The 13,784-nt window shown below is 43.4% G+C and overlaps 1 protein-coding gene across 1 annotated transcript in view; it reads left to right on the forward strand.

Annotated features, from left to right (window-relative positions):
• The first annotated feature begins 235 nt into the window (after positions 1-235).
• The window catches only part of efna1a (ephrin-A1a), a 23,655-nt gene continuing 10,106 nt past the window's right edge, over positions 236-13,784 (forward strand). The window contains exons 1-3 of the mRNA XM_010780659.1: positions 236-320; positions 1,322-1,334; positions 3,481-3,486. Of these exons, the coding sequence (XP_010778961.1) occupies positions 236-320; positions 1,322-1,334; positions 3,481-3,486 (104 nt within the window). The remainder of the gene's footprint in view (positions 321-1,321; positions 1,335-3,480; positions 3,487-13,784) is intronic.

The following is a 13,784-nucleotide window of genomic DNA, read 5'->3' on the forward strand; positions in this document are numbered from 1 at the left end:
AGCTCCTCATCCACGTGACCAAGGAAATCAATCCAAAGAGCCCTTCCGACACGGGGGCTCCCAGGAGATCCTCACGGTCTTTTTGGAAAGTGCCACACATGGCACTTTCCAAAAAGACCGTGAGGATCTCCTGGGAGCCCCCGTGTCGGAAGGGCTCTTTGGATTGATTTCCTTGGTCACGTGGATGAGGAGCTTGGCGNAGCATGAAGGAAAGGGTGCCTTGTGACGGATCGCCATGGGTGCCAAGAACGATAACAAAATTCCACACCTCTTAGCCTGCTTCCCTCCTTCCCCCCCTTCTCAAAGAGCCAGAGTTGGAGGTGAGGAAATAATAGACTGAAAAGGGACAGCTTGTAAAGTTGAGATAAAAGCTGGTGAAGGAGCGAAGGGGACCAAAAAGACAGGAGGGGGAAGAAAGAGAGTTTCCCAGAGGCTGAGCCACGGCCTGAGTGGCAGTCAGTATTCAGGGACCACCGCCGTGACAGAATGACTGACAGATTGATAGAGGCTGTGCCACTTCATCACACGGGCAACTCTGACCCACAATCAGTCACACCAGTTACTATTCTCTTTCTGTGGCTCACTGTGAAGACCATTACCCAATTTGTATAGGAAGGATCACAAAAAACCCATATTGACTGGATAACTACCAGAAAAACCCTCCATGTGGGTGAAACATACCTTAAATAACTCTCATCAAAATCTGAATACGGGTAATTTCCAAATGGTTTTTTCCCATACAGGGAATTTGCTTTGGTGTATTGGTACATGGCATAAACAATGTATGAGAATTGAAATTTAAAAGCAGGTTTCCAAAAGCAGGAAACATAAATATAGAAGAATCATACCAGAATATGAACAAATACTGTAAAGATTACAATATGAATCTTAGTATATAAAAGAAAACATATATAAGAACATTAAAAAAGACAATAAAATATGTACAAGAGAAATAAAACAATGTATAACAAATATTTGTACAATACATTTGAAATAAAAAAAGGTTGAGTTTTATATGTTTGAGAGGGGCTTTTGTGTTGTCATTTGAGCCAATACGACAAAAAGAAAGCATATTCAATAAAAAAAAATGTAACCACTGTGCCAGCCATGGCTAACACAGTCTGGAAGTTGTTTTTAGCTAATTTAACTAAATCCAAAATATTTTTAGAAAGGCATTGCAAAACTTCAGATTCAGAACGGATTAGCTCAAAACGGTGTCATATCAGAAAAGGTGATGATGAGGATGATGTTAAATTAACAGCGGATCAAACACGTGCATGGAGAAAGCCATGAAACAGTTAACAGACTCACACAAGTGGAGAGCACAGCACCAAGTTGAAAAGGGAACCTGGCCAAGAAGAGGGGGAGGGAGGTGCTGGAGCGAGGGAGAGACAGGTACAAAGCAGAGGAGGGGTGGGGTGCGGGTGGTGGTCTACTCATGCTCTGTCAGCAGGGAAAATAGGGGAAAGGGAAGAAGAAGCAGTGAAAGAGCAGATTATTGCCTCACATAGGAGCTGTGGAGTCCATAGGGCTCCAGGGACGATGTTAACATCAATCACAACTGTGTGGCACATGTGTATGTGTGTATGACTGGGGTTAATGTGTACGAGAGTGTGTGAGTCACTTGAATCTGGTGGTGTTGTGAACACACACACACACACACACCTCTTTCTGGGAATAAAGCTGTGCTGGTGATTAAGCTGTTGCTAATCAGACACAATGGTTACATACAAACTAACAACGAAAAGGTCAGAAAATGCTGAAAGACACATTGTCAGGACACATTTCACTCATGCTGAAACAAAGTAGTCGTTAAAGTACTGGCAGATAGACCTTGGAAGGAGGCCCAAAGGTGCGCTTTGCACACACACTTCAGTGTTGAGCAGGGCAACTGTGCATGGATGAGTGTGTGTTTTGCTAAATCCCTCAATAAACACGCTGAGACAAAGGAAATGAGTTGCACCACATGGGCCATAGTGATCAATCTGAGATTAATTTAACGTTATGACCAGCGGGAAGGAACAACAAACCGAGGCTAGGAAACAACCCCATCTCATGAGAGAACAGATGGACGTCAACACCCTGTTTCAAGTAAGGGTCAAAGGGTAGACCAGAATCCTGGGGTTGATGAAAGTTTTCTGCGAAAACAGGATTAAGAGTAGCCAATGGGAGAGATTTAGCACAGTCATCCAGAAAAAAAACAGCAAATGCAGAAGGACGGATTACAAGTAAATATACAGGAATGATCACATAAGCAGGGCGACAACAAAACACTTTTCCATCTGGGACTTCGTTCTGATTTTCAGCTAAAGGCTTTGTCACTATCATTTTGACTTTTTCTAGAAACTTTAAATTCTGTAGTTTTAACCACAGGGGAGATCCAACGGGAAGCAGTGATTGCAAGTTATTCGGAGAACATTTGGAAATCTGGGTGTTTGCAACCAAGATAAGACATGTGTTTGCACAGCGGAGAGAGTGAGCCCAACACTGATTGATTTAGTAGCTGTGATTGAATGTCCTGGTTTGTGATTGAGTGATTGTCTGCCAGGAGTCTCTGTTTGTGCTTGCCCGGCACAGTGGGAGTGTTTGTGTGTGGGTGAAAGTAGAAGTTCATTTGTGGTGTGTAAAACTAACCCTCTTTGTACCCCGAGCCATTTCACCCCAGTCATCATCAAACATAATTCTAATTGACCCCCACTTATTGTGAATGGCCCCTAACCCCGACAATTTCAGCTCCAATTTCTCCTCCCCAAGCAATCCATCTCTCTCCCACAGCATGACCTACTGGCCAGGCCTCAAGTTACCTCCTCAGTCTCTGTCATACAGCATTATTACTCGTCTTACCACCTGAAATATGAACACCCCTATGTCTCCCTGACAGCCACGTAAACCCCATGCGATATCTCTTGATTTAGGAGATACTGCAGCCTCCCACTCCACACAAAGGTTAGGGCTGTGTCAGATGTGGAGGATATTGCAACTGATATTTCAACACATTGGGCTGTGAGTCAGACCTGTAAAATCAACATGAAAACTATAACTTTTTCCTTGAGAAAAGAATCCTCCCCTATAGGATTTAAGCTCAATGTAAGGAGATGCAACAGCACCAAAATAAAACAAATCACTCTCTTTTAACAGTGCAAATAAGCTGTTTGATACATGGTTAAAAAATGGCTGCACTCTTAGAATAATAAAACTCTAGATAAGACACATGTGTGCATAAAGAGTACAATAAAGTTTCCAGAATCTGTCAAAACATAACCTTGCATTTTTCTGTCCATGAAACACATCATTTAAACAGATTAAACCGAGCTAGCTTCCCTCAAAAAATGAGCTGTTATCTCAATGTCAGCTGAAAAAGATAAATAGAGAACCTGATGCAACAAATCCCAAAAGCATAACACATATTGCGAAAGGACTCCATTTGAACAGGTTAGACAAAGTATTACAGATAAACAGGAGCATAATAACAGGTTCGAGCCCAAAGGGAGGAAGGGGGGGAGGGAGAGAGGCTCCTAACTGTCTTGCATTATCATGTCAACAGCAGACAGTTGCTTCAATCACAAATTCATCACAACAGGCTCACTGAAATGCATCTGAATATGGATCATAATGATGCAACATGCACTGAGAATAAGCTTAAAAGATATTGAAATGTTTAAGATTCCAAACAATCTTGTTTTAGCATTGCTGGATAAAGAAGTGTGTGAAAGGGTGCGTTAAGGAGCAATGTATAAACATAAGAAAACATCAAATTAAAAAAGGTATATTTACTTTGGGTTGGTGCTGTTCCAGTAGACGCTGTGTCGCTCCGCTGAAGCAAACCAGGCGCAGACGCTCACAACGAAGCCCACAATCCAAACCAAATCCATGGTGGAGAGGAGTGGAGGCGTGCAGAGGGAACACAACTCAGGTAGGCTGTGCAAAAAAACCCGAAAAGTTCACAGAGAAGAGCTCGTTCGCTCACCTGTAACCTGCACGCTTAGAAAAACACTTCAAGCACGCAGCGGTTGTAAATAAATAAATAAAAAGTAACTAGATTCGTAGAAGAATATCAACCGTAGACGGGTCAGTTTAACTCGTCAAATCCGTAGTGAATGAGAGCCTGTGTTGCGTGGTGGCTGATTTTGTGAAACGCCCACAGCCACAAGCCCCGCCCCTATAACAGCGGACCAATCAGAGGGCTATCCGAGAGACGCGAGCTCTGCAGCCTTCTCCATATGTAGCCCACTGAATGTTAACGTGTTTTTATTATTAAACCTGCAGCATGTCTGAATTATTTTTATTTTTATTTGAATTGATACATTTATATTTCTGGATTTATACAATATTTCTGAAAGTATGTAACATCACACAGTTTAATTTTTGCAAACAAAATGAACAATAATCTTACGTTTTTTCAATGTAAAAATAAAGTCACTTTTTGTGAGAAAAAAAAACTATAATGTGTTTGTACCTTTTACCTTACCTTTAATCTGATCATGCTCTGTGATTGACTGTAGTTATAAACCACAGTGTGAGTCATTGCCTCTGTCATGTTGCATGTGGGCTCTAAACTAGTGTTGTGAAACAGGAAATCATTCATCGGCTATTCATCTGATATATATTTAATGTGACTCGCTTGCATGTAAAATAAACATTTCAATTGCACTTGCATCATATACGTTCTCTCCTAAACAGGTAACATCTAACCAACCTAACACCTAAAAAAATACAGGTAATAAAACACCACATATTTAATTAAGCAGCTCTCTGTAAATTGCACACAGTTGTTGAAGTTATATATAACACATTTAAACTGTTAATTTTTCCTCCAGAGCTCTTATCACTGCAGTGTTATACCTTTGCATGAGTCCTGGCAACATCTGGTGAGTTTGCACAGTGATTTCCGGAAGTGAAAAATAAGGGTTTTTATTTTACAGGTTTTCTATGACTCCTTTCCCCTATGTGTTGGTTTTACATTTATTCTAAGGGTGTTCATTTGAAATATTGACATTGAAGTAAAATCCTCCCAAAATGTATGAGCTTTTGTAATCATTTGCGTAGAGACTGTGCCTTAAACTGGAAGCAGATAACCTCCATGCTGTCAGATACATTGCAAATCCAGATTCTCATTTTCTGTTCCATTGACATGGATAATCTGGACAGCGAGCTGCTTGCTCAGCCTAGTGAGTCATTTTGCCAGAGGGGGTTTTCAAGCCTGCTTCTGCTTGACATGGCACTTTATTTGCTATGCCTGCTAAGCAGCATAACAGCTTTCAAAGGTATCACAGCAAACAACAACATTGTAAAGTGAGTCAAAAAGAGGGGCACTCATTGTGGATAATAGATTGTAACAGCTAATTACACAGAGTTTGCAGAATTTACTCCATATTGGGACATAGATAAGATTCAGGGATGTAATCAGATACACTTTGTGTGATTTTGGTCCATGTTTAAGAACAAAATGAAGGTCAAGCAGAGGCATACACTCCTGATGTAACAAGAATGTAACAGTAAATCTGAAATATATTGCAGAGGAAGAAAGGATAGAGTAAACAGTGCATTCTTAGAGTATATTAGGCTTTGTGCAGCCTTGAAATGTAGCCTTTTTAAATGTGAAGTTTTGGCTTAAATTCCTCCCATTTAAATTGGTTTGGCTACAGGAGACAGTGCGTACATTTTTTGGAAATCTCTGCTATCACAGAAGGCCTGCCAGCTATACGAGATGATTACAAGTTCAGGTAGACTGCTGATGAAATCAACAGTTTATCTGACAGCTTAATTGTCACACTGCAATTACATCCAACTCATCTGGTCCTTCAGGCAGATTAAAGCTACCACTAATATGTCTTTACATCTCCTGTAACTCGTTTCAACTCTGTGCCGTGTAAACATCATCTTTGAAAACCACCTCTATGAGACACCCACACTATTCCATCAAGCACTTTAGGTAAAGCTTTTATGTCAGTATTTACTTTACATAGCAAAAGATGTAGACTCAAGTGGGGTCCTTTGCATATAACCAACAATATATTCTATGTTTAGTGGTTATGAGTATTCACAGTTCAGGCAATTTGCACTTAAAAATTCAGTCCAAACTGACAAGCCATTTCAGATATAACAGTACAAACACAGAAAGCCACATATATATGGTAATTGTGTGCTCTTCAGTGTCAAGCAGGTCATCCCAAATAATGTGTTTTGTATTCATGAAGAGCGCTCATCCCTGTGGATCAATTTTTGAGAGTTCAATTGTTTTCTCTGGCTCGGCGGAAAGATAAAAGGGTGAGAGGGACTGCCAACGTAATTGCCATTTGCATTGCAATCAAAAACTGTTGTGGAAAAGCTTTCGCCACGCCGCAGACATTATGTCAAAACTCTATCAGGAACCAAATGAGGAGACCTTTAATTTCAAACCAACCTGAATTGCTGAACGAGTAAATAGAAAGATGAAGTGGAACAAAACTGCATCTCAGCCCTGATATATATATTTTTTTCTACAGCAGACAGACACACAGGCATGGATCTCTGCAGGATCACATTGAAACCAACACATTGGCACGTACACACATAAACACAACCCTCTCCACCTCAAATCCTGACAGAATTTGCACTGGGCCTGTACTGCGGCATGAAAATAAGATATAGGAAAATGATAGGGAAACCGTTTCATGTAGGCATGGGAACTTCAGTGTCCATAATTTGTTTTTTTTCAACCATTTCGACCGGAGTAATTAGATGATGTCATAGACTTGCACTTTCTGTGATCCTGAAAAGAGGAATAAAAACACACAGGAGTTTTCCTTCTACAATATCTTCATCTGTGTGAAAACACTTTATAATGCGTGATTTGGAAAAATCTCATAACCTGCTGCTTGACGGTAATCATTAACACGTTCTCAGATCATATGCAGTGAGTCGTCTTATTGTCACTTTCTTCCTCCTTGCTCTCAAGCATGGCCATTAAAGGAGATGTTTGTGTGTCCCTTCACCGTGAGCCCTAATGACAGACTATCATCATGTTCCCATCCCCAAACAACGCGCCACCATCTATTACCATAAGAGAACTGTGTTGGTGTGAACTGTGCAGTGTCCGGCCCAGTGTGTGTCTTATTCCAGCAGCCTCCATTGGTTCGTGTTCTCCATTGTTAATCAATGCAGCTCCTCCGCAGGAGTTATTCCTCAACCTATGAGCTCGTTCTTTGCAAACAATGGCAGTGAAGTGTTTCCTGTAATTAGCATCGCACAGGTCTGCCTCCTCTCATGAAATAGAGACTAAATAAAGATAGCAAAATCCACTCCACTCGATAGTTTGACTGGGAAGAACAAGTTTGTTCACATCACTGTTTTTTATAACTTTCTCTGGCAACAAATGTTGTTTTCCTTCGAATTTCCTGAGGCAATAGAGGGAAAGTTAATTATTAGGTGGAGCAATTTTAAAGCAAAACAGAGGTAATCAGTGAGTAACCCTAGCATTACATTATGGCGATGAAGTGGTAAGTGCCAGTTCTTAATTAGCTGTAGTTCATTATAAGAGTTCAACAGAGAGGTGGTTGATTATGCATATCCATCCAATGATCGGATTCCATGTAAGACTATTACTATGACATCACTGAGCATCCTTGCTTAGACATTGAGGAAATACAGACACACTCAGACGCACCCACACACACAGACACACAAATATGTACGCCTGCATACCCACCATACATGCAAAACGGAAATACAAAGAGCAGCTGAGAAGGAGGCGGATGAGGAGGAGGAGGATTTGAGGAGAAATGCAAACACAATGTTGGATAACGAGAGTGTAAGACCAAGAATGAAAGCAAAAGGGAGGAGGCGTGCCAAAATGAGAGTGAAATGCTTAAAAAAATATGCACTTAAGAAGGATAATATGCAAATTAAAATAGATGTAGGGCAAAGAAAGGATATACCATAAGGTAATAATAAACATATTTTCACCTATAAATGATACAGGAAAACCTTTGTGCGGGTAATTAACAAACATGTTACCTTCACTGACCTGTAATTATGGCTCTCCCCCCTTGGGAAAATAGACATTTTAGAGGTGCAATGCATCATTTCCCTTTCGACTGTCTAAATCTAGTAAGTGCTGCCTGAGATATTGCAGGGGACCCACAGCCAAACAAATGAACAATGCAGTGCCCTCTCTTGAGAAATGCAGAGTAATTTAAAAAAGGCTGAAAAGCAGCAACAAATGGAGAGTCCACCTCATCCATCCTGTGCAGATTCGGACAGTGCAAAACCCACTCAAATCCTACATGGGAGACATACATCTACAGGAAGTGTAATAATGAGGAGGAGATATGAAGGAGGAAGGTTTAAAATAAAGGTGGAATGAGACTTAACGTGTAAACATAAATATATTTGAGCTGAAAGTGAGTGCAGAGGAGAAGCGGAAGCAGGGACGGACGCCAAATGAATAAGAGGGGGCCGGCGTGAGAGTGAGAAAGATAGAAATAGACAGGAAACAAACAAGAGGACAGAGGGAGAGAGGAGAGGCACAAGATGTAATAAGATGTTCAGATGAGAAATAACATACAAATACAGAGATAGGGAAGCAGGATACGAGAGTGAGGGTGGATGGAACAAAATAATAAAGAGGTATTCGGAGAAATATGAGTATGATTTAGAAAAGCAGAAATAGATTATTACTGTATTTACCGGAGGAAATTGGGAGCAGATGAGACCGTCAGAGAAAAATAGCTGATTCTGAGATATCAGAAAAAAGGCTTTGAAAGATGCATAAAAGTATAGTTTTCCAGCAAGATTTTTAGGGAAAAACCCAGAGATATACAGAAATAACCATTTGGAGTGAGAGATGGAAAAAAAGATGGAGATGAGTGTGAGAGTTAAGGTAGCAACGCTTTGAGAGATGCATACAAGTGTTTTGATCTACAAAACAAAGCCAAAGAAATTTAGGCCGGGAGAGAAATTTGGAGCTAAGTGGTGTGAGAAAGGGAGGGGGGCTTGCATAAAAGTGGGCAGGTGGGAAAGAGTGAAAAAACAGAAATTGAATAGTTGAATGCAAAAGTACTTTTTTAGAGAGATACAGACAGACGCAGGGAGAAAAAGAGGGAAAGATTGACACTGAAATGTAAATAGGGGAGAAGAGGGTAGGCCGGATGAAAAAGCCGTACACTGGTGGATTCCTCAAAAGCCCCTTCAATATGTATGAGGGGCAGTTCCATGGACTCCGGCAGCCACAAACAAGCGACAGAAAAGAAAGGAGAGAAGAGCAGCGACCAAGGTTGTGTTGAAAAGAAAGAGTTTTTTTCCTGTCAGCAGACTTTACAGTGTGTCAGAAGTGTCTGAGTCCAGAGAAAGAGGACCACCCAGAGGCTGTTTACCGTCCCCTGACACAACAACACAACAGCCTGCCAGTGTATAGGAGGCTCAACGTGAATAACCCACACACCAAAGCACAATTACATCATTACAAAACGGGACTGAAAGGGAAACCAAAATCATATCGCTCGGTAAACACTCATACAACGGGGATTTCAAACATAGAACTCTCAGGGTCCAGCTGAGCACCTTCCTCTAGAGGAAATAGGTGGATGGGAGGATGAATAGTAATGACACGGTTTGCAGAGCCATGTTTTTTTTGGAAAAGCTGAAGGCTTGATGCACCTGATCCCAGAGAAGAGTCAACATGGTCAGAGAGAGAACGGCATGTACTCGCGCTGTCAATCCCACCGATCCCCAAGCTGTTTGCTCATTACCCCCCGAAATATATGGAAATGAAAGTGACGTGCTCTGCCTCCCCCTGAAGAGCAGTGTTCTGTCCAAAGTTCCCAGACCTTCCCAACACTGAAAGGCCTCGGGGAGCCTCGGGGAAGGAGACATCGGCAGTTGGCATGTCCGGAATAGTGCCATCCTGACTGTCACGCTGACAGCAAGAGACACCTTTGCTAACTACAGGTTCTACTTGATATGCACGTTCGCTCAACGTCTGCAGTGGCATTGCTGCTGACTGAAGGAAAGCAGTATTCATGCCAGTTTTCGGCTTTTTGGCAACTTGTTTTGCTGATAGTGTGATAGTAAGAAAGGAAATCATGTACAGAGAGTTACATAATTGAAGATGGTCTGGGGCTTTGGAGCTGAAACAGCAATAGATGGTGTGAAAAATATGCAGTGAGGAGGTCTGCATGTATACACACTGAGAGACAGTGTGGTAAATAGATGGCTTGGGGCTTTTCAGCTGGAACGAGATAGTGTGAAAAAAAGCTGCTGCTCCAAAGTCTGGAGGAGCAAAGAGATAGCGATAAATCCTACTGACACAAATGCAGGGCCTGTGTGTGCATGCTGAAGACGTGTTTATGTAAGTGTGTTTATGAATGAGAGCAGAGAATATATATGTGGTCCAGGGCACTAAGGGAGGAAATGTCTCTCTCGCTGTGCAAGTGTGCTAAAAAGAAAATCTGCTTAATAGCAATTACTCCACCCTCCATTCAAACTGGCACATGCTACCACTCTTCCTTATTACTCGAAGGAAACAAGTGACTTTTACAGCTTCTGACCTTGCTTACTTTTTTCAATATGAAAAAGCGTCCCTCTGCCACGGCACACTCCCCGAGTCAAACCCCTCTCTTTCTTAAGAAAATACGGGGTAAGGAAATGAATTTTATTGCCCCATTTTCCCTCCCTCTGCTTATTGACAAAGGCTCCACACTCTCCCTCAGTGACTTCTGCTCTCCCATTACTTAAAGAGTGGAAGGGAAAATGAATTTTACAGCCTTTGCTCCTATCTGTCTCCTCAGTCACCCTCCTGCCTCTCATCTGTAGTGGCACGCTCCACCACTCTCCCTCTTTCTCATTACTTAACACACAGATTGGAAATGAATTTTACTGCCCATGCCCTTTCTTCCCTCCTCAGTACCATCCTATAGTCGCTCATGCACATTGTCTCTTTCCCTTTCAGCCTTAAAGAAGGAGAAAATCCATTTTACAGCACCCTCTCCCCCATAAAGTGGCACACTTCAAAAACGTACTTGTTTCTTTTCTTTCTGCTTCTTTTAAAAAAGGGTCTAAAATCAATGTTTTGGCCTTCTTGCTTCTGTTTTACAGCCCCATTCTCCTCCAAAGGAACGACACACTTCATCCTTCTGCTTCTGCGGCTCTGCCCTCTCTGAAAGCCCCACATGCATTAGCATACAGGTGGTGTCCTTTGTCTGCTGCTGAGGCACACTTCTGCTCTGTATATTGCCCTTGTGTCCACTTTGAACGCCCGCCAGTGGAGGTATTGTGAAAGGTCGAGGGTATTAAAAGGTCACTTAAGATAACTGGCCCTTCTGCTGCCACACCTCCTCCAACACCTCCCATAGATAAGGTGCAGTCATTAGTGTATAGCTGAGCTGTGTGAGCCCATTCAGCAGTACAGGGTTACTGAGTTTATCTGCTTTTTTGATCTTGTTAATACATTGTTAAATGTTGGAGCTTAAAATGTGAGCACTCACGTTTGACCTTCCACAGAATTTATTTTTACAAAGACAGATTATTGTGATTATGGGTATTATTTGCCTTTGCTACACTCGCAGAGCGCCTTCTCTACCAGGCAGGTCACAGAGAGCACTGGCTTCAAAACACATCTTTTGATTCCTCTCCTCCCCCAAGACGTGCACTGTTACCGCAACCCTTTTTTTTTTTTACATGACTACACACATATCTGCTGCCCAGATGCTACCCAGCCCCCCCCCCACCATCCTCCCTCCCTCCACCACACCTCCCTCCTCCAGCTGCCTTGCTCCACTTGTGGCTGCTGCTCCAGCACCCTATTCATTAACAGCTTCTTAATGCTCCCAGATGGGATGACTGTAATTTATGGTGGCCTCAGTGTGTTTACGTTTGTGTGTATGTGAGAAAGGGTATATGAGGAGGTGTGTTTATCCATAAAATCTATGCAGGCAGAATTGTTTATATGTGCAACTGTTTGGAACCAATGCAGAAAAAGCGTTATCTTAATTGGACTGCATCTATGATTATTTGGATCCATTTTTCACACAACATTTGCACCCGCTCAAGAGTAAACTGTGAGCATATGCAAATATGTTTGTGCTGATTTCCCTCTTCGCCCTTCGTTTGACTCGAGCAGGAGCACGTATCACTGGAGGGCAGAGCGAGGACAGCGATTTAGGCGCATTTTTCAGGTTTTTTACTTTGCTCACTCATCAAGTGGTTGGTCTCCAGAACTGACCTCAGCTGGAGCAATACACTTTTTCCATTCTGCTTTTCCTCCCTTCTGTGTACCACTTTGCACTTGGTACTGCTGAATTAAGATGTCATCCGCTCATGTGGGAAGTCCCCATCTCCAAGGAAACTTAAACATATTTGTGCAGTGTGATCGCGTGCATACGTGTGTTTACACGTAATTGTCTGGATCTCACGTGCGCGTGTTTATATTTCACACAGGCTCCGCCCTCTACTGGGCTCTATGGGTACTACCCTTAACCATGCTATGCGATCATTCACATACTGAGTTGCATAAACGTAGCCGGCCAATCGGGGCTGAATGCGCGCGCAGGCCCACAGTATATAAGGTGGCTACGCCTCCTTCCTGTCATCCCTTTTCTCTTCAGCGAGCGAGCAACAACTGACAGAAAAAAGTAAAATGTTTGAAAGAAGAAGAAAGAGTTATCATACCTTCATGGAGTCGCCACTTCGCCTGTCCTTCGTTCCCTGGCTTAATCCCCACCACATCTGCTTCGAGTGTTTGGGGGACCAGGATATGGCCGAGGCGGTGCCATTCACGTTCCAGCGGGGCGGATGGCTCCGTTTGCCAGGGAGGAGGATGACGAGGACTTCTCGTTGTCGGGCACTTCCGGGTCCGGCGTCCATGGAAGTCCACCGCCCAGGTCTGTCCGCCAGGACTTCCCCCTGGTGATGACCATGGCGGCGTAGCGTGTAGGGCTACCGCTGCCCCCACCACTGCCGCCGAAACCGGTGAGCTGCCTCCGCCAGGGGTTTTATGGCCCGGTCCGCCCGGCGCAGCCAGTCTTCGTTTCGCCCCCGTTGCCAGTTATCTGGCCGTGTGTGGAGGCGTTGTGGCGACAGCCACTGAAGGCGAAGGCTCCAGTGGCTGGTATGGTGGGGATCCTCAGGGTGCAGGGCCGCACGGACACAACATGTCCCAGCGTGCCCCCCCTTGATGAGAGCCTGTCAGCCCATCTGCTCCCACAGGCAGCAGGATGGGCGGAGAACCTCTGCCCTGCTGACGCTATAGCCGGCGTGTTGTTGTCAGATAACACCACTCGCCTGGTATAATAGCTCCTATTAATGCATTTCACCGTTAATGGGAAACAAAACTTTAATACGAAGGCGTGCGGCCCCACGAGAGTTGCCGCGGTGCGTTCAAGGACCTTGGTGCGTTCAAGGACCTCAGTAAAAAATCGTCCCTTTCGGTGTATGCCCCCCACACCCCTTCAATGTACCTCATTTCCGGGAAAAGAGACAGGACTCTCACGTGTTTGTCCTGTGTCCGGAAAAAAAACGTTTGTCCCGGACTAGAGACAACTTTCCTTTACATACAGGAGGACCCTACTATCTAGACGGAGACAGAATGGTGGAGCTTACCTCCTCCCCTGCGACGTCTTGAACCTCGCTCATAGGGGTCAAAGTCACAAGGTACAGATACGGTGAGACAGTCATGTTCCGACTCGAAAGGTAAGGGGTATGATTTTGACACAATCCCCTGTACGTTCGTCGACACGCTCGCGTCGATTCTTCGAAATCATAAAGAGGCCACCGGGGTGAGGCCGGCGGTTGGAAGGTAATTTTCCTGC

The sequence above is a fragment of the Notothenia coriiceps genome, unplaced genomic scaffold (assembly GCF_000735185.1).
Source record: "Notothenia coriiceps isolate Sejong01 unplaced genomic scaffold, NC01 NC01_scaffold00022117, whole genome shotgun sequence".
Classification (NCBI taxonomy): Eukaryota; Metazoa; Chordata; class Actinopteri; order Perciformes; family Nototheniidae; genus Notothenia; species Notothenia coriiceps.